General features: G+C 37.7%; 1 protein-coding gene and 1 long non-coding RNA gene across 2 annotated transcripts; both read left to right on the forward strand.

Annotated features, from left to right (window-relative positions):
- Positions 1-2,649: 2,649 nt before the first annotated feature.
- Positions 2,650-7,436, forward strand: LOC137092253 (uncharacterized). The gene is made up of 3 exons (XR_010908192.1): positions 2,650-3,773; positions 6,553-6,693; positions 6,819-7,436. It is a non-coding gene; the product is annotated as an uncharacterized lncRNA (long non-coding RNA).
- A 13,773-nt stretch (positions 7,437-21,209) lies between these two features.
- On the forward strand, positions 21,210-25,140 carry LOC137092254 (zinc finger BED domain-containing protein 4-like). The gene is made up of 2 exons (XM_067456522.1): positions 21,210-22,528; positions 23,073-25,140. The coding sequence occupies exons 1-2, from the start codon at positions 21,782-21,784 to the stop codon at positions 23,196-23,198; spliced, it is 873 nt and encodes a 290-aa protein (XP_067312623.1). The 5' UTR covers positions 21,210-21,781; the 3' UTR covers positions 23,199-25,140.
- The last annotated feature ends 1,427 nt before the right edge of the window (positions 25,141-26,567 follow it).

Consider the following 26,567-nt stretch of genomic DNA (forward strand, 5'->3'; position numbering starts at 1 on the left):
CGGACGCTGATGACGCTAGCCTGGTGCAAACTTCAGCCACCATGCAGTTCAAGCCCGAGGGAGACCACGAGCCGACACCCAGAAGAGAGAGCAGCCGCAGCGAGCAACATCAAATGTCCTTCAAATCAAAACCAACCACAAATTCAAATTCATTCAAACAAAAACAGAAGAGAAGTGGTGAAAAAACGGCAAACAACGTCCTCTCAGTGGCTGCCAGCAATCAGCAAGTTGTAGCTCTGACTGTTAGACTAGTCACAAACATAAGAAAAAAAAAATAAAATCTAAATTTAATAGTAAAGTTAACATGATTTGTGGGTGGAGAAGCGCCGAACAGACAACGCCAGCGTCCTCTCCCCCACGTTGCCTAGCAACTAATGTAATGTAAACCCAAAAAGCGAAGTAGTTTCTTAAATTTGATAATTAATCTGCTATGTCATTTCATGTCTGTTTATGACAGGTTATGTTGTCTTGGTAATGTCAAGTTGTCATGACAAAGACACTGACAGGTTATGATGTATTGGTTTATGTCAAGTTGTCATAACAAAGACAACTCTGCGATGTCATCATTGCATTAAAAATGACATAATTAAGCGAATGACACTTAATGACAGTTGTCATAAACATGCATAAAAACTCATTCATATTCATGACACGTGTCATGTCATGATTATGAAGGTGTCATGTCAGTCTTATGCACACCCCTTCAAGTAAAGTGTTACCGAATATTGGAATGTAGATGTCTTCAGGCCAGGACTCTTGTCAAACATGTGAAGTTTGAGGCAGATCGGACATTGTATGCTTGAGGTACAACAAATTCCTGTGTCATGGCGAAACATCAACATTTGTGAGGCCGCCACGGACACACCCTTCAGGGAAAACTCAAGATCTTCCCAATTTAACACCACAAAGGCCTTTAGATTAGACTGTGCAAATACGATGTTGATATGATTAAATCTCTAGGAGGAGTTTGTTAAAATACAACGTCTGGCAATGGCAAAAACTGCACCAATTTACCAAAGAAAATTCAAAATATCTCACTTCCTGTTGGTTTTTCAGATTTGGCGCCTTGGGTCTTTTTTGTAGGTATTGGGCTGCTGAATGCGTCTACTGAATTTTCATACTCATACATGAAACATAGCGCGAATGACGCTTAATTTAAATTTTTGTAGGTGGCGCTATCGAACCATTTTGCCACACCTAATTCTGAAACCCATATCAGATGTATGTTTTCACCACTTCTGATGCGTGTGCAAAGTTTCATGATTTTTCATGCGTGTTTAGGCCCTCAAAAATGTAATTCATTTGGGAAAAGAAAAATGATGGTTTTAGCAATTACAATAAGGTCCTCACACCTTAAGCCTTAAATATCTGAGTTCCTGTTCGTCGGAGCTAATGACTGTAAAATAGAAAGTTGTTCGGCTCAAAGAGAACAATATATATACAGAGTTTGGTGACTGAAGATAAAACTAACCCCCCCATTTTTGACAAAAGATTGCATTACTTTTGTTAAAAGATGGCGCTACTGAGCTCCTCCACCATGCCCGTTTTTAAGTCTTTGCCCATATCTACTGGACAGCATATCTGATGTGTGTGTTGAGTTTCATGTAATTTGAAGCATTTTAAGAATCTCAAAAGGAGCGAAAAAGAATGTTATAGTTTGATGTGTTGCCGTGGCAACAGTATATACAATATCAGGAAGTGCTTACCAGCTTTATATCTGCTCTGGTTTGACATTATACTGATGAAGTTTGAAGTAAATCGGGTAAAAATAAGATGGTGATTTCAAAGCATTTTGAAAGTGACACACTTCCTGCTGCCAGTTGGTGGCGCTATAACTTTGACTCACAAAAGTCATATCCATGTGATCAGCCTCTTACAACGAACACACAGCTGAAGTTTCATCAAAATGAATTAATGAATGCAGAAGTTATAACACACTTCCTGTTTCCCGTTTCTCGCCATAAATTCGTCTCCTCGCCACAGCCTAACCGTTTGAGATATCAAAAAGTTGCTCGCAATTTAGCATCCTCAGTGTCTTGACTTCATGCTGACCGAGTTTGGTGCTGATCGGGGGAATCGTCTAGGAGGAGTATCGCAAATTCCAGAGCATGCGTTTTCCGAACAACCCATAATAGCTCACTTCCTGTTGGGCTGACACATAACTTAGAGCACGAAAGTTGTTCGGCCCGATGAGCTCTATATGTGTACCGAGTTTCATACATGTGCGTGCAAGTGTGTTTGATTTATAGACCATGTTTTCAGACCCCACTTTAGGGGGCGCTGTCGAGCCCCCCTGCCACGCCCAGGTACCAGCCTTAGCCCGGCCCTGATGGCCGCAGATTCCGATGTGTGTGCAAAGTTTCAAGAGTTTTCGAGCATGATAAGGGCCCCGAAAGTGCCCGAATAGTCGAAAAAGCTAAATTGTCCTTAGAAGAACAATAGGGCTCTGCGCCCTTTCAGGGCTTGGGCCCTAATAATAATAATCCTTAGAAGAACAATAGGGCTCTGCGCCCTTTCAGGGCTTGGGCCCTAATAATAATCCTTAGAAGAACAATAGGGCTCTTCGCCCTTTCAGGGCTTGGGCCCTAATAATAATCCTTAGAAGAACAATAGGGCTCTGCGCCCTTTCAGGGCTTGGGCCCTAATTACGCAATATTGATGTGTGCATGCCCAGTGCCCGTAGTTGTATCCCTTTAGTCTTTCACCGTGCCGAATGTAGTGTGATGATTTCACAAAATATGCGGATTGGCTGTACACACGAAAACTAAAGAATGTCATTTTCAGATTTATCCACTCTGGGACCTTGTTTCAGAAAATATTGAATTCATGCTTCCAAAAAGCCGGATCCTTCTGGACGAAATGCTGATATAGTACAAATACTAATACAAAATTTATACGTATACAGCTAGGCGCGTCTCTGTGTGGACGAGGCCTAAGTTTTCTTCTCAGAAACTAAAGCCTACGTGCCTCGATCGCCCCCTAGTGGCCGGTCCCAGTATAGCTCATAAAACCCACTTCTTCATGTATTACAATGGACACGAGACAAACTAAACAATTAAATTACAATTCAAATAACTGTTTCCTAAAGATAGTTTCTGTCATTTTAGGCCGTTTTTATCATGATACTTTAATTATCTAGTTTAGTTTTAATTATCTAGTTTAGTTATCTAGTTTAATTAATTATTTAGTTTGTTTTTAAAATAAGTTTAGTTAGTTATTTGGTGCTATAAAAACGGGATTTGACGTCATGATTGCCAGCTGAGATTGACACCTTCTCTGAGTGAAGTTGTCACTGAGGCACTAATGGACTTTTTTTGGGAGGAGATTTAGCTTTAATTTTCGCGGCTGCAGCCAGTCATAGATGCCAAAAAAGATGCCAATGAAGTCACGTCAACGTCGTCCATATTTTTTTTACGGTCTCAGCTGATTCGACATGTTGAATCGGCGTTAGCGTATTTTCGATCCATCTGATCGTTCTGATCAGGTGTTCAGCTAGCGAACCAGTGGACGAGAAAAAAACGGAAGTGACGAAGCAAGTAAACGACAGTCAAGGGTGAACACAGAACACCTGTCTCATTTGTTTAAATTCCGATATATGTGAATATTTTAAAAAGATATGGCTGCGTGGACCAAGGCAAGTGAAGACTAATTGATCAGCATGATCCAGGAAAGGGCGGTTTTGCATGACATCACGGAAAAATGGTAACGTTATGTCAACCGTGTGGCGAAAGCTGAACTGTGGCGTGAGATGGCAAATAAATTTGTCATATCAGGTAAGATTTCCATTTTTGCATTTGTCTTTAGAAAAGTTTTTTTTTTTCAGTAGTTAAAAAAACTGCATGTTAGGTTGTTGTTGTGTGTGTACCAAAATAATTTGGTTTATGGAAACAGGCATCGCAATCATATATATATATTTATTTTAATTTTAAAGGTGCACTATGTAGTATTTTTGCAGTAAAATATCCAAAATCCAGTAGGCCAGTGTTATATATTTTGTTCAGTTGAGTACTTACAATATCCCAAATGTTTCCAACTATTTGTAAATTGTGAGAAAATTGCTATTTTAACCGAGGACCCGGGACGTTTCAGCTTTAGTGGGAGTCACCTGTAAATTGCGTCATATCTGTGTTATCCTCAGTTTCCGGTTTTATTTGCAGAAGCGCTTTTCTCTTATCAGTGTGAACAAGTGTCACAGCAGCCACAGAGCGAACGCACAGAGTAACGCCATAACATCATTTTAAACGCACTAAAATGTATCTAATATGATAAACAGAGCTGTATTACCTTATACTCATGACCGGAGAAGCGGAAATAGTGCGCGTGCCCGGCGGTATCCTGTCCCGTCCCATCATAATGAAAGTTCTGGTGTTCGCGAGGCGGGTGTTTGTGTAACAATCGCTCCAGCGGCCGTGCTCAGCTCCACAACACTCCTGCTCTGCTTCAAACTACAGTAATGTTAATAACCGCATCCATTAACATGATTTCTGCCCGAGTCCTATTTTCCAACGGCTGTGAGGTGAAGACCACATGTCCCAAGATGCTGCGCTCAAACTTGGTGTCATTAAACTACACCTTTGTTTTGAATAGGCGCCCTCTAGTGGACGGAAAGTTACATAGTGCACCTTTAATCATTTGGACTCATTTCTCATTACTTGGGTCACTTTCCAAAAAAAATTCACACAGTTCTATTATTCAAGTTTCATTTTGGCACAGCAGTTAATTTCACATTCAGAATCCACTAAAGATACCGAAACACTTAATTCATGTCTTCATGTCCCAAAGCAATGATACATGAGCCCATGGGCGTAGATTACGCGGGGGACGTGTCCCCCTCACTTTTAATAAAATGTATTTTTGCCCCCGCACTTTTACTGGGTCTCACCGATCCTAGTCGATCCGCTCCGAGCGGGATTCGAACCGGTGTTACCTGCGCGGCAGCGGGCAAATTAACAGCGACGCTAAAAACAGCTTTCTCTAATCTCGGTTGATAGTGTGCTTCTTGAGGTCACGGGCAAGTGTATTTACATAGAAACCAATGTGAACACATCAAGATTTAAATTCAGAGACAAAAAATAATCTATGCATGACCTGTAATTTTATTCGAATCTAAATATGAGGAGGGCGCTCTCACAGAAAGTCCAAAAGTGGATTCGTAGAAGTAATACCCAGCCAAGCTGGAGCTGCAGCTGAAGGAAAACAATCGTTATGAGTGATGAAACGTGACGAAGACTATCAGACGATTGCAACAATATATGCTTTATGTGTGTTTTTCAAGCCATCTCAATGTAGGCTATTTATCGACAATAAAGAAGGCCTATATCATATGAATAATGCAGCTTTTAATGTTTAGTATCTTCTGCTCACCAAGGCTGCATTTATGTAATAAAAAATAGTTAAAACAATAATATTGTTATAATAATAATAATAATATAATTTTGAAATATTATTACAAATTAAAACAGCCTATGTGGATATATATAGAAATGTATTCCTGTGATCAAAGCTGAATTTATCATCATTACTCCAGTCTTCAGTGTCACATGATCCTTCACTAATCATTCTCATATGATGATTTTATAATCATGAAACATTTATGATTATTATCTGTGTTGAAAACAGTTGTGCTGCTTAAAAATGTTGTGGAAACCATGATACATTTTATTTTTTAGGATTCTTTAATGAATAGAAAGTTCAATGGACAGCATTTATTTGCATTTATTAAATAAATTATTATCTTTTGTAATATTAAAAATATCACTTGTGATCAATTTAATGCATGTCTGATCAATAAAAGTATTAATTTCTCTCTTTTTTAATTTGACCACAAATGTTTATATGGTTTCCATAAAAATTAAGCAGCACCATGATCAGCACAACTGATAATAATCATAAATGTTTCTTGATCATCAGATCCTCATATGAGAATGATTAGTGAAGGATCATGTGACACTGAAGACTGGAGTAATGATGATAAATTCAGCTTTGATCACAGGAATAAATTACATTTACTATGTCTTCACATAGAGAACAGCATGGTTTACATCAGAATATATATCTTTTTTTACATTGCATAAAATCTATGGAGGCTTAATGCACAAGTGTTTGTATTATATAAATCAATCATAAAATTGGCATAAAAATAGGAGAATAATACTATAGATATTAATTAGTGGTTATTGTTCAGCAGTGTATTTGATATCTTGCCCAATTAAAAGCAAGAAATGCAATAAATTATACTGGTCCAAAAAACAAAAAAATGGTATTATGACATTTCTGTCCCCCTCACTTCTGAAAAGATGGCTACGCCCCTTCATGAGCCACAGTTTAGCCCACATAGATTTCTGTTGTACTAACTGTGTGAAGAGTTTTGCAAAAGTGACCTAAAAGTATTGGGAAATCTGTTGTAGCAACTGTAAAAAAATTAAATACCGGTAAGTGCTGTCATTTAGAATACATTTAGTTAACAGTAGAACAAAAATTAACATGTTGGCATTACAAATAGTCATGAAATTGACATAAGGCTTAATGCTTAATTTTGACTTTGTCCCTCAGAGAAAGAGCTCAAGAAGCGGTGGGATTCATTTTGAACCCAGTTTATGTGTTACTAGAATCATGGACCCTCAGGAAGTTCTGGAGCTCAGAAGACTGGCAAGCAGCAATGGATCCTGACCCACCTCAAATCTAACTATCAGGGTAAATAAACATTTATATATATATATAAATGTGTGTGTGTGTATATATATATATATATATATATATATATATATATATATATATATAAAATATGTGTGTGTATATATTATCATTTTTTTTATCAGAGTTTGAAAGACAACCATTTATCCCGCCCCTCGGATTGAGCCCTGTCAATGGTGAGTTTCCAGACCAAACATCTTGATGTGGGTCTGGCTTGTCAGGCTAAGGCTAACGGCCTAGTACACCTTTTGCTAAATCTACCATCTGGGGAGCTGAGTCCAAAGATAAGAAAAAGGAGCACAGCATCTACGTTCAATGAAGGCCTCTGGGAAAGCACAAGATGAATCCTCCACTGAGGAGTCCACAAACTTGATGCGCATCAGAAAAGAAAAGCTGGTATCACGTGAAAACACCAGTGATGCCATCTCGGCTTTCTGCAAAAATTTAGAACACAGAATGCGGACTTTGCCGCCACATTTCCAGCACGAGGTCGATACGTGCATTTTCAAATATTCAGTGGGCCACAACCATGCACTGGTATGTCATGGACGGTTGTAATTTATTGTTTATGGTTATCGCACATTTCTATTTCTATTTTTAAATAATCTTGTTGTCTGTTAACTATTTTTGGCAATTTTTTATAGCTATTTTTGCCCATTGTATTGAACATTGGAAAAATAAAAATAAACTTTTGACTTAGTGTACTTGGATTCAGTTCTTTATGTAAAGAAAGATCACAAAACAAACAATGGTGTAGAATTCTAACCTTTATTTTGCAATTTCACATCTAACTATCAGGGTAATTACATTTATTTTTCACGTCTGCTTTTTCCTTTTTCAAAAGCAAATTTTCATTTATAATACACATTTAAGATGTCTACATGACTTCTGGGCAGGTCTAACATTGTTGTGTAGTTTGGTCGTGTGACCACACACACACACTTACAGGTCCTGCTCAAAAAATTAGCATATTGTAATAAAGTTCATTATTTTCCATAATGTAATGATAAAAATTAAACTTTCATATATTTTAGATTCATTGCACACCAACTGAAGTATTTCAGGTCTTTTATTGTTTAAATACTGATGATTTTGGCATACAGCTCATGAAAACCCAAAATTCCTGTCTAAAAAATGTTGCATATTTCATCCAACCGAATGCTTCAAGCACCTCCATGCTCGCAAAACGCGCTTTTTTTTAAACAGGAAATGATGAGATTTTACCATACATTACATTTCTACAGCGGGTCTATTCAAACGGGATTAGTATTACTCAGTCATTTTTCCGGACCTTTTTAAAGAAGGTTTATTTTTTAAATCTACCTCAGTTTTTTAGAAACAGCCATATGGGAATAATACTAATAGGTGTAGGGGAGTTAAACAAATGTTCTCTAATATATATTCCTCTGATTAGCCTTTATTACACATTTCACGAGTTCACACTTACATCAATTAAATAGAGTAAAGATTATGCGTATTTGGCATGCTGTCCGGGGAGGGCTCCGGGCTCGGAAATTTTGCCCGAACCCAGAGTATCCCCCCAAAAGCAAAGAGACAAGGACAGCCACCAAATATTTTTCAAATATATTTCTGCAGACTTAATATATTAAGTCTGCAGAAATATATTTGAAAAACATTAAATGAATTCATATTTTCAAATCCAGTTAACATTTAGAATTGCAAATGTTGACTCTTCTTAACTAAGCACTAGTAAGAAAATTAGTTCAACATATATTTTTTTGCTCTTCCAACATTTTATTGGAGTTTTTAGAGTGTGTGTGTGTGTATGTATGTGTGTATATATATATATATATATATATATATATATATATATATATATATATATATATATATATATATATACTTTATGTGGGGCAACATAAAGAAAAATTATCTTCTAAAATATATATTCAAAAGTGCATGAGTTAACAAGCAGATGTTTCTGCACCAGGCTAGAGCAGCAGGAGTGAAGCAAGTCTAATGCTGCCAGGATATTCTATCACCCAATATCCATCTGATTCTGATGTAATGAGTCCACAGTGAACTCAATAAAAATGTGCCATTATGGGGAGAACACAGTTGGAACAAAATCGATCTGGTTTGGTCGATAGACTTAGTGAAAGGACATTGCATGACGTTATTTAAGTTACATACACAAAATGGTGGTGTGAATGAAATTCATAGGGGTACTCAGTTACATCACACACCACCACTTCAAGATCACTGTCAGACCACCATATTAAACTAGCCTGATCATTAATAGAATAATATTGGTTATTATTACAATACGAACTAAGTGAAATGATCAAAACTGAGCAAAATGTCTGCAGAATGCCCAATCGATCCCCTTTAGACCTTTTGTGTGGGTTGTCTCAACTTTCAACCTTGCACAATTCTACTTTGATACATTTTGGTTTGGGTATAGTGACAAAAAATGAATCTCAATATTTTCTAGGATTTGATCGATAACTTAAATTATATTTTGCTGAGTGTGTTATTGTGCTGGTTCCTTGACTCCTAATGTTTTTGATATGGTCAGTTGAAAGGGGGGAATCTCCTCAATGTGCAGCATCCACCTAATGCGAAGGCAGCCATATTGTGCCAGAACGCCCACCACACACCAGCTGATTGGAGAGGAGACCGAGTGATGAAGCCAATCGATATATGGGGATTACTGAGGCCATGATGGACAGAGGCCAGAGGGCAAATCTGGCTAAGATGCCAGGGTTATACCCACTGATCTATATAATGACTATATAGATCGTGGTTGTACCCCTATTCTTTTTTTCGAAAGACATCCTGGCATTTTTACCTTTTATAATTATTTATTTTTAAACCTAATTGTCTGCATGCATCAACTTTTGTGTTAATTTTATTATTTAATCAAATGTAATTATAATAATAAGACCCAATAGCAATAGGGTTGTTACCAGTCAAATTAAATAGGCTAACACAATTCATATTTGTCATGGAGAGGACTCACAAAAGCTGCATCTGAAGTGGCATTTAGACTGTTTACTCCAGCTCAGTGGTGACAAATAAATAACCTGCAGTTACAAATGCATAAATAATGTTTAGAATTTTTAAAAACAAAGTTGAATATTGATATTTCAAATGATTTTAAAAAATGAAAATTAAATTAATTAATGACAATGAAGTAGATGTATAAAGTAAAATGGATAAAGTAAAATAAAGAAATATTTACAGTCGGATGTTACCCTAAAATCTTGATGTTGATTAAAAACCAGTATATGCACTTCACAAAACATTAAGTCAATCACCTTTGATTCAGTATTAAATGTTCAAAATGCATGTAATATTATATTTTAAAGACTACAATATAATTCAATTTCTGTCTGTTTCTTAATAAATAGTTGTATGCTTTCTCTGTATCTCCAAATTTCCTTAAAGCATTCAGTAACATGCACATCATACTTTCTAGTTGGAAAAGGCTATTATTTAAGATCATATTTGATCATATATGACAAATAGTTGCTGTATTGCCCAGATGTCTTTATCCTGTATCTTTATAGGAGATAAGCAGTCAGCCATATCACCCTGTAGCCCAAGACTGGTTTCCCACTGAAGCTAAGCAGGGCTGCTGGAGGAGGTGTTAGTGAGGCCAGCAGGGGGTGCTCACCCTGTGTGGGTCCTAACACCCCAGTATAGTGATGGGGACACTATACTGACAAAGAGCACTGTCTTTCGGATGAGACGTTAAACCGAGGTCCTGACTCTCTGTGGTCGTTAAAAATCCCAGGATGTCCTTTGGAAAAAGAGTAGGGGTGTACCCCGGCATCCTGGCCAAATTTGCCCATTGGCCTCTGTCCATCATGGCCTCCTAATAATCACCATGTCCTGATTGGCTTCATCATTCAATCTCCTCTCCACCAATCAGGTGGTGTGTGGTGAGCGTTCTGGCGCAATATGGCTGCCGTCGCATCATCCAGGTGGATGCTGCACATAGGTGGTGGTTGAGGAGATTCCCCCTTCTATGTAAAGCGCTTTGAGTGCCTAGAAAAGCGCAATATAAATCGAACACATTATTATTATTATTATTATTATTATTATTATTATTATTATTATTATTATTATTATTATTATTATTATTATTTATCTCTGTATGTTCACAAGTGGCAGCATTTTTTAATAATTTATTTAATTTATTTATTTTATAATAATTTTTATTTTGATTCTTAACTTAGAATTACTACTAATTTGGCTTCTAAGAAAATTATATTTGCAGGTTTAACTGCTGCTAAAAAAAACTATAATACATTCTTGGTTTTCTGCTGGACCCCCCTCAATTAAAGTGCATGGTTTAATTACTTTACTGATATTGGTCTTTTGTATTTTATTAATGTATTTTATGTGCACCCCCCCCCCCCCCTTTTTTTGTAATGCACTTATTTATTTATTTATTTATTTCCAAGCCTTTGCCAATTGTATATAGTTTGAAAAGTTATATTACTTTACATACATGAGTACACATGTATACCATTTTGTTTATAACATGTCAATTTTACATTTTATGTTAAAACCAAATAAAAAGTTGATCACAGAAAAAAAAAATAGTTGCTGTGAAATCAAAACAAATATATTTTTGTAAATCCCATTTCTGTCTATCACAGATTGGGTCTTTAGAACTGAAATGTTTTATATGAGAGAAACGTGTTGAAATGGGCAATCATTCATTGCACTTAAACGACCTTTTGTGTGATAATGTTGATGAAGAGGAAAGTAGTGAACAAGTCTGATTAACTCTGAATGTTTTCTTTTCATTCAAACCAGACTGTTAGGTATAAGGTTTATTCAACTGGACTTTTCTTTATGAATGTTCTGTAATTAGTGTAACATTGGTGCCACCTAGTGGTTAACTTGTAAACTAAATCCATGCCCCAAACATAGATTTTCTTCAAGACTTTGCCCCATTCGTCACGTTTACATTTCATTTTAACTCAATACACCATGGTTTGTCGCAAAATTAACCGATGATGCACATACAACATGGTGTTTTATTAGCTAAATTATTTTATTGGATGTGTATTACAAAGTAATTGTATGATGATGACGAATCTGCAAACTCATTACAAAGGCTGACGCGAAAACAACGTGACGTCAGATGTTAAGAATAATAAATCACTGAATTGCGTACTTATATAGGGAAGTGATAGCACCATTTATTTATCTTTTAGACGAATACTGTCATTTAATTGACTGTCCCTGAAACGTAATCCCCCAAACAACGTGTTTATTTAGGTCAGTTTAAATAAAACCAAAACAATGAATCGATGTTCAAACAGTTACTGACCGTACTGACCCATTGCATGCTTCATGGTTTAGACCAGTGCTTTCAAACCTGTTCTGGAGGCACCCCAACCCTGCACACAGTTTGTGTGTCTCCCTCATTTATCACACCTGATCATCTCATCAGTTCGTAGAGTGCAATAACTAAATTTGGTGTGATAAGGGAGACACAAAATGGGACAGGTTTGAAAGGACTGGTTCAGAGTGTAAAAAATAACCCACCTGTAAATATTACGCTTAACTATATAGATAGTTTGTCGTCTTGTTAGGACCAATATGGTTCAAATATGTCTCTTTATTATTTATTTTTTTAAAGCACTTTAAATGAAGTAATCTTTCGATGTAACTTCTTTACGCTAAAGGAAACTTAATATAAGAAAGCTTTGACAATCATATATGTTACAACGAAAAATCTTAAAATCGAAAAGGATAGACAAGAACAGTTCTTCTAAATTCTCGTCAAAAAGATTAAACAGATACATCACCAGATCGACGAAACCTCCCTGCCTTCCTCCATGCTAGCTTTAGTTGATGGTATTATTGCAATAAATATAGATTTCGTTTCCCATAGTTAATGTAAGAAACGCATCGTGCATTATCTTATTATTATTTTTAACTCACCTTTTAAGACAATATATGTGCGTTTAGCGCCATCACTCAACAACATCTTTTTTTCGTGACTTTTCCTATTTAAAATGATGCATTAGCAGTAGATATAGAAACGTTATCCACGAAAGTCATCGCTAAATTGGACTGCCACGCTAAGTGTGCTGTTTTAATAAGAGGATTTTAGAAATTTGTGTCGGGGGGAAATAATTTAAGTGTTAAAAAAAACACAAATTTTGTCTGATTTCTAACCCTGTTTTGATGTAAATTAAATGGAGTCGAGGAGTCGATTCCATAGACTCCCACAGTGGGAGCATAGAGTGGGAGTCGGGAATCGGAGTCGACTCCAAAAAACCTGGAATCGAACACCCCTACGCAAGCGCATTAGGGCACTGCAGTCAGAAGAAAAGAAGATCCGTGCACTTAAACTGGTTTGAGCCGGATTGAGAGAGGGGGTTTCAGGTTCATGTTGTATTCTTCCGCACTGCGATTCTAACGTTACTGCATTTGTTTCTGGGCAGCTGTGACAGACTGTTGGCCTTACATTATAGAAACGGAAAGCACATTTGGTGGGGGAATTCCTTTTATATAATTTCCCAAATTCCCATATCATTTAATTTTATCTTCAGGGAAGTTTTGCTTTCTAATTCGACTTTTTATCCATATGATGTGGTTTTTTTAAAGGGTGTGTTTTTTTTTTATTACACCCATAGTTTTTCTTATACATGACGAACCAGTAATAATTAGTAATTTTCATAAATAAGCCGATATCTTGCTCTAAAATGAAGCAAAACCCTTTGTGAGAGGAACTATTACACAGCGGAAGGAGATGGCAACGACCGCGTCACTGAGGTCTATATAAACCAAGCAAACAACAAAGCTCATCATCATTTCGGGGTGCAAGGCATAGGAAGGCAGGGAGGTTTCGTTGATCTGGTGATGTGACTTTGTGTATTTCTGTTTAACTTTTTTTACGAGAATTTAGAAGAACTGTTCTTTGTTTATCCTTTTCGCTTTTAAGTTTTTTCGTTGTTACAGATGATTGTCGAAGCTTTCTTATATTAAGTTTCCTTTAGCGTAAAGAAGTTACATCGAAAGATTACTTATCATTTAAAGTGCTTTTTTTTCTTTTTTTTAAAGAGAAATTTTTGAACCATATGTTGGTCCTAACAAGACGACAAACTATATAAGCGTAATATCATTTACAGGTCCTTCTAAAAAAAAATTAGCATATTGTGATACAAAGTTCATTATTTTCCATAATGTAATGATAAAAATTAAACTTTCATATATTTTAGATTCATTGAACACCAACTGAAATATTTCAGGTCCTTTATTGTTTTAATACTGATGATTTTGGCATACAGCTCATGAAAACCCCAAATTCCTATCTCAAAAAATTAGCATATCATGAAAAGTTTCTCTAAACAAGCTATTAACCTAATCATCTGAATCAACTAATTAACTCTAAACACCTGCACAAGATTCCTGTGGCTTTTAAAAACTCCCAGCCTGGTTCATTACTCCAAACCGCAATCATGGGTAAGACTGCCGACCTGACTGCTGTCCAGAAGGCCATCATTGACACCCTCAAGCGAGAGGGTAAGACACAGAAAGAAATTTCTGAACGAATAGGCTGTTCCCAGAGTGCTGTATCAAGGCACCTCAGTGGGAAGTCTGTGGGAAGGAAAAAGTGTGGCAAAAAACGCTGCACAACGAGAAGAAGTGACCGGATCCTGAGGAAGATTGTGGAGAAGGACCGATTCCAGACCTTGGGGGACCTGTGGAAGCAGTGGACTGAGTCTGGCGTAGAAACATCCAGAGCCACCGTGCACAGGCGTGTGCAGGAAATGGGCTACAGGTGCCGCATTCCCCAGGTCAAGCCACTTTTGAACCAGGAACAGCGGCAGAAGCGCCTGACCTGGGCAACAGAGAAGCAGCACTGGACTGTTGCTCAGTGGTCCAAAGTACTTTTTTCGGATGAAAGCAAATTTTGCATGTCATTCGGAAATCAAGGTGCCAGAGTCTGGAGAAAGACTGGGGAGAAGGAAATGCCAAAATGCCTGAAGTCCAGTGTCAAGTACCCACAATCAGTGATGGTCTGGGGTGCCATGTCAGCTGCTGGTGTTGGTCCACTGTGTTTTATCGAGGGCAGGGTCAATGCAGCTAACTATCAGGAGATTTTGGAGCACTTCATGCTTCCATCTGCTGAAAAGCTTTATGGAGATGACGATTTTGTTTTTCAGCACGACCTGGCACCTGCTCACAGTGCCAAACGGATTGGTAAATGGTTTACTGACCATGGTATTACTGTGCTCAACTGGCCTGCCAACTCTCCTGACCTGAACCCCATAGAGAATCTGTGGGATATTGTGAAGAGAAAGTTGAGAGACGCAAGACCCAACACTCTGGATGAGCTTAAGGCCGCTATCGAAGCATCCTGGGCCTCCATAACACCTCAGCAGTGCCACAGGCTGATCGCCTCCATGCCACACCGCATTGAAGCAGTCATTTCTGCAAAAGGATACCTGACCATGTATTGAGTGCATAACTGAACATAATTATTTAAAGGTTGACTTTTTTTGTATTAAAAACACTTTTCTTTTATTGGTCGGATGAAATATGCTATTTTTTTGAGATAGGAATTTGCGGTTTTCATGAGCTGTATCCCAAAATCATCAGTATTAAAACAATAAAATACCGGAAATATTTCAGTTGGAGTGCAATGAATCTAAAATATATGAAAGTTTAATTTTTATCATTACATTATGGAAAATAATGAACTTTTATCACAATATGTTAATTTTTTGAGAAGGACCTGTATAGTTTTTATTTTACTAAGTTAACGTTACTAGCTAAGGTTTAACGTTAACCAGCTGTCCAATCGCCTAAACAAAGCGCAGCTATAACATGTTATCTATTTCTGTTAAGCTAGTTTTAAATACATTTTTATTTCATAGCGTTTTTTCTGAAGTGACTTAGTGCAAACTAACCTACCGTTTTGTATAACAAAATGGCTAAAGATAACTTTATTACTAGCTTAATGTTTAACCAGCTGACCAATTGCTTAAGCCGAGCACATCTATAAAACAGCACGTTATTCTCTTATAATAAGCTAGTTTTAATATATTTTTGTTTCAAGTTTTTGTCAAGACACTTGGCTTTTAAGCGTTTTTTTTTTTTTCATTTTCGACGTTAGAGCGCCTTTACAAAATGGCGGTCGCGACAACGATCAAGTTATGACTGCGAGGGTGAACATTACAAGAAGACTACCGTATATTTCTAGATAAACAATCATTTGTCTCTTTTTATCTGCAAACTATATCTTAATCAACAACAGCTTAACGTTACTGCCAAATGAAATTACGTTAAGGCAATGGGAGGTCTTCTCTTTTTGAAGCCTTTAAAAAAAGAAGCCCGCTCTCTTTTCCTTTTTTAGAAAGTAATGAGTGAGGTTCTGTTAATTGTTTGAAAGGCATCGGCAACGATTATAGATGCAGATTGTTGTTTTTTTACGAAGAATTCTACACAAGTATTTCGACCATCAATTCCTAAGCCTAGAGGATTTTTTTTTTAAATCAGCTCCGATGACGCACATTTTTGTGTTTTGAAAGTGTACTGGACTGAGTCACGTGTTGTGTAACAGCTGTGTAATGGGAGCGTAGTGTTTTTCATGATCCAAAAATATCAGCAGAAGACAGAGGAAAGGACAAATGGACTAAGTTTTAATGTATCCAGTAACGACCTAGCTTTTAGATGACTACGGATTGAAGAAAAAGATCTACAGCAGAGGCCAGGACCAGGGAGAATCAGGACCAGATGTCGAGCCAGGCAGGACCAGGGGAGAATCAAGGGCACAGATCAGGGAGAAGAGCAAGCAATATCCTGAGGGGGAGCCAGATCCACAAGGCAGAATAGCGTACCACGTTGGCCACCAGGGGGCGCTCAGCTGGTCTAGATCAGAGCGAGCCAAAATGGGCGTCTCAACAGCAGCAGCAGAGAAAGAAAGAGGGCTCACAAGCGGAAAGTATCAGAGGGTCTTCGCCATAGAAAAGTCATGAAGAGGGCATTTGGTTTGTATGGGTAGAGGTATCCTGTGTAATCTTAAAGTCATAATTTATGTAGTTTGCTTTTCAGAACACTTTTGCTCGCAAAGTTCTGTTCTTTCCTTTTCAGGCGTGGTGAGTGACTGTTTGAAATTCCGATGTTTCATCTGTCCTGTTGTTGGCCAAGTCTGATGAATGCTGTTAGTGTGCTGTGGAGATGACCGTCCTTAATCGACCACACATCCGCTGTGTTTCGGCTGTAGGCCTGGGGAAAAGTTTTCCTTATCCGCTTAAATCCATCAGGTCTGTTCTGAGAATCAATCCACGTATGAAGGGTTTTTCGGAGTTGGTTACCCTGTGTCCCTAAACGACACCACTACCTCTGCTGCCACATCGCTGCGTCAGTCCGACATATGATGCCAGGGCAGCTGCGTATTGCCTGCCGGTAAAAATCTTGACGAGTTCTTGCATGATTTTGTTTTTGTAACCGTAAATGCGCTATTTTAAAAGTATTGAGTAATAATATTGACATACAGATATTGCAAATGCAGTTTCTGAATAGTTATGTTATTGTTATTGCACAGTGTTTTTGGGTTTGGGAGGGGCAAATGCGTTTCTCGAGTTCTCTCTCCCACAGGCTCTGGTCACATTAGAGGCGATAGAACCAAAAGGGATTCCAGGATGTTGTGTGGACCCTTTAGAGTCAAATTGTTGACTGCTCTGTAACGATTCAAGGAAAGCCTCTACTTTGATGGGATTTAGGAAGGTACCTCATTGGATTTGTATTAAATCTTGTTTGGATATGTGAACCATACACTTTCATCAGTTTTTTCCCAGTATTGAATGTCGGGGTTTGTCACGGGCAACGGGGTGGGAGGGGTGTAGGCCGTTAACCCAAATCTCTTCCTAGACTTTGCAGCTTGTGAAAGCGGCTATATTAAGGGTGGCAGTGGCTTGAGTAGCGCTGTATGGGGGATGGAACCACCAGTGTGTCTGCCAGTGGATGAGTGGCCCAGTTGCAAGCCTTCCATGGCAGCTATACCAACGTTTACATCTTGGGTAACGCAGCATGGGATCAAACGCTTTAATTTGTTTTGTTTTACACACATCATGATGGCACTCTTGTCTCTTCATTGAATGGTATATCGATATTGGTTGTATGTATGAATATTATCTATGGGGTTTGTAGATCTGGGGGGATTGCTTCATTTTGACTCTTACAGATTGAAACAAACCCTCAAAGAACAAAGCTGGTGGTCCAGCCAATATCTGCTCCCATCGCCCTACTTAAGGAGCAAAGCTACTTCAATAGAGGCCAAGGCGCTTTTAACGTTTTCTAATGGCAAGTAATTGGATATTCATGTAAATGGCATTCATTTGCTTTCGTCTTTCATTGTATTGTACTTGAATACAATTTGATGGCTAAGTGTTTAACAGTAAATGTATTGATGCTTATTGTTTGGTTAATTTTTGTATTTTGAAGAGTGGGGATGTGTGTAGGCTTTCTTTTCCTCCCCTTTGCATTTTTCAGTGTGCAGTGTCCCTGAATGCTTTCCACTGAAGATGTCATCCTAACATTGTATGTAAAGATTCACTTTCGCATCAATCAACTTCAGCCTCTTTTGGTCACGTAAGGTCACTAAGCAAGCCCATTTGTTTCTAACCTTTTTCCATTAATAGTGTGTTACAATTGTAAGATCTGTGGTTGAGCACATTTTTACAAATTAGCTTTGTAATTTGTATGTAAGTGTACATTCTGTAACTGTTCCCATTTTCAGTTAATAAAGGCATAGCTTGTTGTGATTGAAATTTTGGTATGCATTTTGTTTCTTGGGGTATGTGCGGGGCTTTCTTGGGTATTTCTTTATGCTTTTCCAGGTATGAGTGTAAAGCTTGGCGCTTTTTGTAGAACTTGGATGCCAGGGCTTGAAGTCAACTGTTCAAGGTGGAGAGGCAGATCAGTCCAGTCCTACAGCTTGATCAGGCCAATGAAGGAAAGGCAAATTTAACTTGCGGTGATAAGCTCTATGCATTAAATTGTAGTCTCTTTGGCTATAAGCCTACACTTTTGATATTTGAATCTTGGAGATTTTGTCTTTATTTGGACTTTTTGGGCTGTTTTGTGAGGGGGGGCTAGGGGTCTTTGTGAAGTCCTTGTGTCTGTGCGTCTGTCTGTTCCCCCCTATGCGTGAGCACGTCACTTGAGCATTTGACGTAACGTTACAAATCAAGCATCATCACGTCACATGAGTTATGCCTTTGGTGGTGGAAACATCGGTTCGGTTGTCCGTGGATGAACAAGCAACACTATAAAATGTAAGGTAAATGGCGAAAAACCACAGATGCTTTCTCTCTTTACTGCTGAATTCTATTCAGCACCGCATGAGAAGGGTGGGGAAGAGAGCATAATGTCCAAAAGACAGCCCTGAGATTGTATACTGTACACACACAATTTTGGAAAACACTATTTTGATTGTTTTTGAAATAAGTGTGTTCTACTCACCAAAGCTGCATTTATGTTATTAAAAATAAAAAAGTAATGTTGGCTGTAATGTTGTGAAATAGGCTATTATTAAAATGTAAAGTAACTGTTTTCTATTTACATATAGTAAGTAAAGTGTAATTTATCCTTTGATTTAAAGCTGTTTTCAGCATCATTACTCCACCCTTCAGTGTCACATGATTCTTCAGAAATCATTATAATAGTGACATACTTATTATAAAAGTGTTTATATATATATATATATATATATATATATATATATATATATATATATATATATATATATATATATATATATATATATATATATATATATATATATATATATAACACTTTTATAATAAGTATGTCACTATTATAATGAAATAAAAAAAATTAAAAACATGCAAACTAAGTTTATTTTAACTACACAAAAGATTGGTTGTCATAAAATCTTTAGGTGAACAGATAAAAAACTGATAGGTGCAATAAAAAAGGTATTTATATTAAAACAATATATAGGCTACTAAAACTGTACCGGATGGCAACATGAGAAATGTATTAATTATATATCACACACACACACAAACAGCTCTGAATTTTTTTCCAGAGCTAGCTATAGCTAATATTATATATATATATATATATATATATATATATATATATATATATATATATATATATATATATATATATATATATATATATATATATATATATATATATATTAGCTATAGCTAGCTCTGGAAAAAAATTCAGAGCTGTTTGTGTGTGTGTGTGATATATAATTAATACATTTCTCATGTTGCCATTCGGTACAGTTTTAGTAGCCTATATATTGATTTAACATAAATACCTTTTTTATTGCACCTATCTGTGCTGTTCAATGTTACTTTCATATTGAAGTCCATGGTTATAATTATTCACAAGTATGTAGTGTCATAACTACATCTCTGACGTTTATAACAAACAAAACAGTTTGAAAATCGGTTGAAAATTGAGCAAGTTATGGCTATTTAAAAGTACATGCACTATTAAAACCATAGACAGTAAAAGAAATGGAGAGAGCGTTCCCATAGACATCAACGGTGGAAAATGAGGTCAATCAGAGGCACTCACTTCCTGATGGCTGAGCGAACTGCACAGGCTCAGACTGAGCTCGATGTCGTAGATGTGACGTAAGCAACCTGTCTGACAGTTGTAGGTCTTCTAGTAGTTGTGGAAAGTAAAATCTGAATCACCTTGTTTAAATATTTTCTCCCGTTGCTTTTGGCTCACTATCGGCTTCTCCCCATTCTTCTCCCTTGACTTTATCAGACTTTATGTTTCCACGTCCCCCCGACTGACTCATAGACAGTAAAAGATTGTTTCTGAGCGTCTCCTCGGGTCTATACGGTAATTTCTCAACTGTGCGACAGAGTCGCGTTGGTTATGACGCAATCGTTAGCCTATTTTTACAAAAACAGCTTCTACGGGGCGATAGTGTAAGATACAAGGTAATGGAGCCTTTTATGCATTGTCATGTTTCTTTATAAATAAACAATGGACAAATTTAAAAGCCTCAGATGTAAAGTTATTCACTGTCGAAGTGATTCAAAAATGAATGGGAGTCAATGGGATGCTAACAGCAGGTGATGGCTTGGTTAGCAAAGGCCGCCCCTGGTGGAACGCTTTCCGAGCGCTAGATTACCCCCTTGATTAAAACACACTGTTATGAGTGAGCGAGCTGCCTGTGACAAGATGGCCGCAAGTTGCGGACGGCGACCTCCATTGGCCAACAGTGCACACGAGACATTTAGCCTTTAGAGGTTGCCACCTCACATACGTTCTGTTTCAGTGCCAAAGCTTGCATTTAAAATCCCCTCAAGAGCGTGTTTGCTCAGAGATATTAATGCCGCTCAGGTAAAAAGACAATCATTCCATCATTATCAACTAAAACTACAGTTAAAATACTTAGGCTATTGTGAAGTCTATTATATTATATTATATGCTATTATAATGTGTTCACGAGACAACTCGTGTCGGGATGCGGCAGATCATTTTTAACTCACAATTGCGACTTTATATCTCAGAATTCTGACTTTATATCACACAATTGTGAGAAAAAAAGTCAGAATTCTGAGATAAATAGTCGCAATTTCTTTCCTTTCTATTTTTTAGTGGTGTAAATGGGCTTCCATAGGTACCTTCCCCTACCATCCTGGGAAAAAAATATTGCGTGCTTGGCTGACGGGGAAGGATGTGGTCCTTTTTCGCACGGGATCCTATCAAAGACTTCAACTATGACATTTTACCAGAAAACCAAGAAAAGTCAGGCATACGGACCCTTAGTCAGTCGATTCTTCGCATGAGTGAATAAATGCGTACATCCGCTGCTTATATTTGACTTCCTCATGGTCTAGTAGACTTTTAGTAAACCGTCTCAAATGTTCAGAGAAAATGTTCTAAAATTTTCATACTGGAGCCGCGATACGAAATTCCGAGTCGTCATCACATACAACTGCTATGCTACCGAAAGTGTTTCATGACGTGAAAAAGCACATCAGTGGCCTGTTGTGTGACGTTTCGACCGTAAGTTTTCCGAGAGATATTTGGTCAAGCAGTGTCTGCCCAATGTCTCTGCTCAGTTTAACTGTACAGTAGATTGATGACAACTTTACTCTTCGCCAAGCCACCTTACAAGCCAAGCCGTTTCGGGGTTCGCACACCAGCCATAGCAGATGCGTTCGATGGGATGCTTCAGACCTGGTGCATTCCGAAAACCTCTGTCCACGTTGTGCTGCGAGACAACGCTAAAAATATGATTAAGGGCATGAATGATGCGCTGGACTCCCCAGCCTACCTTGTGCCGCTCACACTCTTCAGCTGGTGGTCCACGAAGGACTTTTGTCACAGAGAAGTGTCTGATGCATTGGCTATTGGACGCAAAATTGTTGGCCATTTTAAACTAGCCAACTCCTGCCTCGAAGACATTCAGTTAGAGATCGGTCAGCCTGCAAAACGACTACTACAGCAGGACATACAGACCCGCTGGAACAGTACATTTTACATGATCCAGTCCCTGATTGAGCAGAAACGGGCACTAGGAGTTTTTGTGTCCGAACATGAACTCCCTGATAATCTCACGGCTCACCAGTGGGCACTGCTGGAGAAGGTTGTAACTGTTCTGGGTCCGTTTGAGGAGTTAACGCAAAAAGTTAGCTCTTCTGAAGCTATGGCAGCAGATGTGATTCCTGCTGTCACTGTATTGCAGCGATTTCTGTCTAGAGAGACCGACGATGACCATGGCTTCAAAACTATGAAAGGGACTTTAGCTGCAGCTGTCAGGAGGCGATTTTCTGATGTGGAAGAACAACGTACCCCTCTACAGCATCGCTACTCTACTCGACCCCAGGTAGGTGTGTGTGTGTGTGTGTGTGTGTGTGTGTGTGTGTGTGTGTGTGTGTGTGTGTGTGTTTCTGTCTGTCTGTGTGCGGGTGGGTCTGTGTGTGTGTGCGTGTTTGTTTCTGTGTGTGTGTGTCTGTCTGTGTGCGTGTGGGTCTGTATCTATATATGTGTGTGCGTGTGTGTGTGTGTGTGTGTGTGTGTGTGTGTGTGTGTGTGTGTGTGCGTGTGGGTCTGTATCTATATGTGTGTGTGTGTGTATGTGTGTGTGTGTGTGTGTGTGTGTGTGTGTGCGCGTCTGTCTGTCAGTGCGTGTGTATGTGTGTCTGTCTGTCTGTCTGTGTGTGTATGTGTGCGTGTGTGCGCTAGATAGCGAGTTAAAGTTGCCAATGTCATGCTGAAAAGTATATTTTAGGATTTCATTGTCATTAATAAATTATTTGATAAGGCTATGTTATTTTAATAAATACCTATTTTCAGATGCCTATTTTTTTCTCCCTCTGTTATAAAAACATCTTTTTTTCTCTAACACCAACACTGCTGCAAATGCCAAGGAGGTGCTGATGCGTGAGCTCTTGAGGTCGTCTAGAGAAGAGGAGAATCATGACCTGCATGAACCTCCTGCCAGAAAACCACGCAGTGACCAGGCAAGCAGCAGCCTGGACAGTATATTTGATTAAATAGCAGATGAGCAAGCACCAGTCTCTCTAAACAGAGCTCAAGCAGGTTCTACTGCACAGTTAGAGACATACCTAGGGGAGACCACAATTTCTCGAGAAGACAAACCACTACAATACTGGGCAGTTAACAAAGTGTGGTTCCCTACTCTGGCCTAAATAGCATCCAGATACCTCTCAGCACCATGCAGTAGTGTTGACAGTGAAAGGCTGTTCAGTTCAGTGTCACATATTGTGAATGAAGACAGAAACAGAATCACAGCTGATCATACAGAGATGATTTTGTTCATCAAAAAGAACCCACCTCTCATTCTCCCAAAAAGTACCTAAGCTATTTCAGATCACATTGCTGACTGAAATGTTTGTTTAATTGAAACAAGAGAGCTGTCACTGTGCCACATAGTTTAATTAGAAATATGCAGTAGTTTAATTGAGACTTGCAATAGTTACATTGATGTTTTGTTTAATTGAAATATGTAAGTGTTTTATTGAGACTACACAACAGTTACATAGAAATTGAGTTAAATTGAAAGCTGGAGACGCTGTCAAACATTTCATTGATATATTGTTGAGTTGACGGTGTTGACTGTACAATACTTTTTATTTATATTTTGTCAGTTGTGCAGACATTGCCAGTATTGAGGCTTTTTGTTTACACAGAAATATATATAATTTATTTTTTATTTGAAATTGCCTACATTTATTATTTTTATTTTAGACTTGTTAAAACAAGCAGAGAAAATAAAAAGAGTCTTCTAACCTGTGTTCTAAAATAGTCTTCTGTCTTCTTTTCTGGTAGCCTGTAATTACTTTCGCGGTATAAATATCGGTATCGGTACTCGGTATCGGCAAGTACACAAATGTAAATACTCATATCGGTTTGGAAAAAAATGGTATCAGGCCATCTCTACTGCCTAGTGATGGTAAGACTTAACAGATAACTTATGAGAGAATCATGGGCACAAATATCAAACATTTTAAGTGTTCAAATAAGTTTTGCTTGATTTTAGATTCAACAGATTGGGAAATCTCTGCCTATCACAAAGTCAGAAAGTAAGGAACAAAAATCATTCCAGCAGCTGACTAGTAAGGGATAGTTCACCCAAAAATGAAAATTGTCATTTACTTGCCCTCATGTTGTTCCAAACCTGTATTCGTTCTTCTGTTGAACACAAAATAAGATATTTGGAAAAAAGTTTGTAACCAAGCAGAGCAACCATTGAATGAGAGCTTTCAGTGCCTCCATTAACAGTCCATGCAACTAACAGTCCAAAACTTCTTCAAGCCCCAGAAAGGTATAAAGGTACATCATTAAAGTACTCCATGCGACTCCAGTGGTTTAACATACATTTTGATAAACCAAGTGCTGTTTGCAAAACAAAACAAAAAAAACTTTACCATTTTATTTATAAATATATTTATTTCCAACATAAGAAAAAATTGTTGATGATGCGTGAGCAAATTTAATGAAAGACATTGAAGACAATGAAGATTAATATTTTGTTAAAATATTTTTTTTTATAATTGAGCAAATAAAGCACTTGCTTCATAAAACTGAGGTTAAACAACTGGATTCATATAGATCACTTATGATTTTCTTTGTACATTTCTACGGTTTGGAAGTGGAGGTTGCATATGCTGTCGATTAAAGAACAGAAATCTCTTTGATTTTATTAAAAATATCTTCATTAAGTGTTCTTAAGATGAACAAAAGTCTTACGGGTTTGGAACAACATGAGGGTGAGTAATTAATAACAGAATTCAAATTTTTGGATGAAGTAAGCCTTAATTTACTTGGAAATCAGTCAATTCTAACAAAAATAGTTTCTTGTTTGAGTCACCAAAGTCCAAGATGATTGAACTTTTTTCACCATAAACTTGCTGTCTGGAAACTCACCATTGACAGGGCTCAATCCGAGGGGCGGGAAAAGCGGTCGTCTTTCAAACTCCCACTGCACGGCATGCACGCAATTGGATATCGCTACAACCAACCAGAACAACTGGTGAAGCAGCAGAGCTTGTTGAAAGATTAAACTTTCGCCGTATCTGGTCGACAAAACTCAGAACACATCTTCCCTTCTTAAGAATGACTTCAGTGCCGTTCTTTGTTCTTTTCTCAGAGAAAAGCTTAAGTCCAAGTCTTCCAGAGTCACGGTCAAAGCTGATTCGAAAGACCGCCGTTCGCCAGTTTCTGTGTTTACTAAGCACGCAAGCGCAACTCTGGGGCCGTCATTATGTTAAGCCCCGCCCACCGACTCTATACACGATGTGATTGGCCCGACCAGATTTTGGCGTTTACAGCTCAGAAGTGTATTGAGAGTTGCTAGATGACACTCGCGGCAGATTAGATTTGCTGCTGCTAGGGTACGTCTAGATTTCTAGGCTACCTTCCCTACTCTGCATGTGAAACAACAACTATGAACTGTACTGTTAGCAACTGGACACAACTGATCCACATCCTGCCAAGGAGTTAGTGTATTGTTGTCACCTCCATTTTAAAAACATGAAATATTTCTAACGTGTTGCAAATTCTCCCGAAAAATAATGTAGAACATTTGTTTATTTGAATATATGTGGTGGGTGTGTAAAAGTATACTTGTTAAAGGGTTATTAGAGGATACCTATTTCTGAAGCAGCCTAATTGAATGTTTAAACTTGTTAAAACATTCTGCTTTTTTGTAACTTATTTTGAAAATTTTGTATTGCATTTCTTTGTGGCCTGGTGAATCTGAGAAAATAAATAGTGATCTGAAAGGTTTTTTTGTTTTGTTTTGTGATCTGTTTATTACATATACAATGCAAAATGGTGACCGTTTGGAAATTTAGAAATGTTCTTTAATTCCAGAGTGCTAAAAGCACAATTAATCTTTGTACATTTTTAGAATAAACCTGTGTGGTAGGCTTTTTACCCGGTTAGTGTAAAAAATAACCTTCTAAATTGGTGTATAATACACTCTTGCAGAGAGTAATACACAGTGTACACTAGATTATATTGTACACTTTTGGTGAAAAAAAATGTACACTGTCGAGGGGTATATATTCAACACTTTTGAAAGTGTTACTTAAACACCTGGCTGGTGGGACCTATATATACACCAGAGAAGTGTAAAATGTACACTTGTGGAGTTAAATGAACACTGGGCAATTTGCTGTGTGATGTTGATTAAAAACCAGTACATGCACTTTACAAAACATTAAGTCAATCACCTTTGATTTGCATTAAATGTTCAAAATGCATGTAATATTATATTTTAAAGACTACAATACAATATAATTTCTGTCTGTTTCTAAATAAATAGTTGTATACTTTCTCTGTATCTCCAAATTTCCTTAAATCAGTTTTGTGATAGTGAGCATTCAGTAGCATGCACG

This window comes from Pseudorasbora parva, chromosome 11 (genome assembly GCF_024679245.1).
Source record: "Pseudorasbora parva isolate DD20220531a chromosome 11, ASM2467924v1, whole genome shotgun sequence".
Classification (NCBI taxonomy): domain Eukaryota; kingdom Metazoa; phylum Chordata; class Actinopteri; order Cypriniformes; family Gobionidae; genus Pseudorasbora; species Pseudorasbora parva.

Coding starts and splice junctions, on each gene's coding strand:
- LOC137092254 (XM_067456522.1), top strand. CDS start 21,782: ATGACAACTTTACTCTTCGCCAAGCCACCTTACAAGCCAAGCCGTTTC. Junction 22,529..23,072: donor GCTACTCTACTCGACCCCAG/GTAGGTGTGTGT, acceptor GCAAATGCCAAG/GAGGTGCTGATGCGTGAGCT.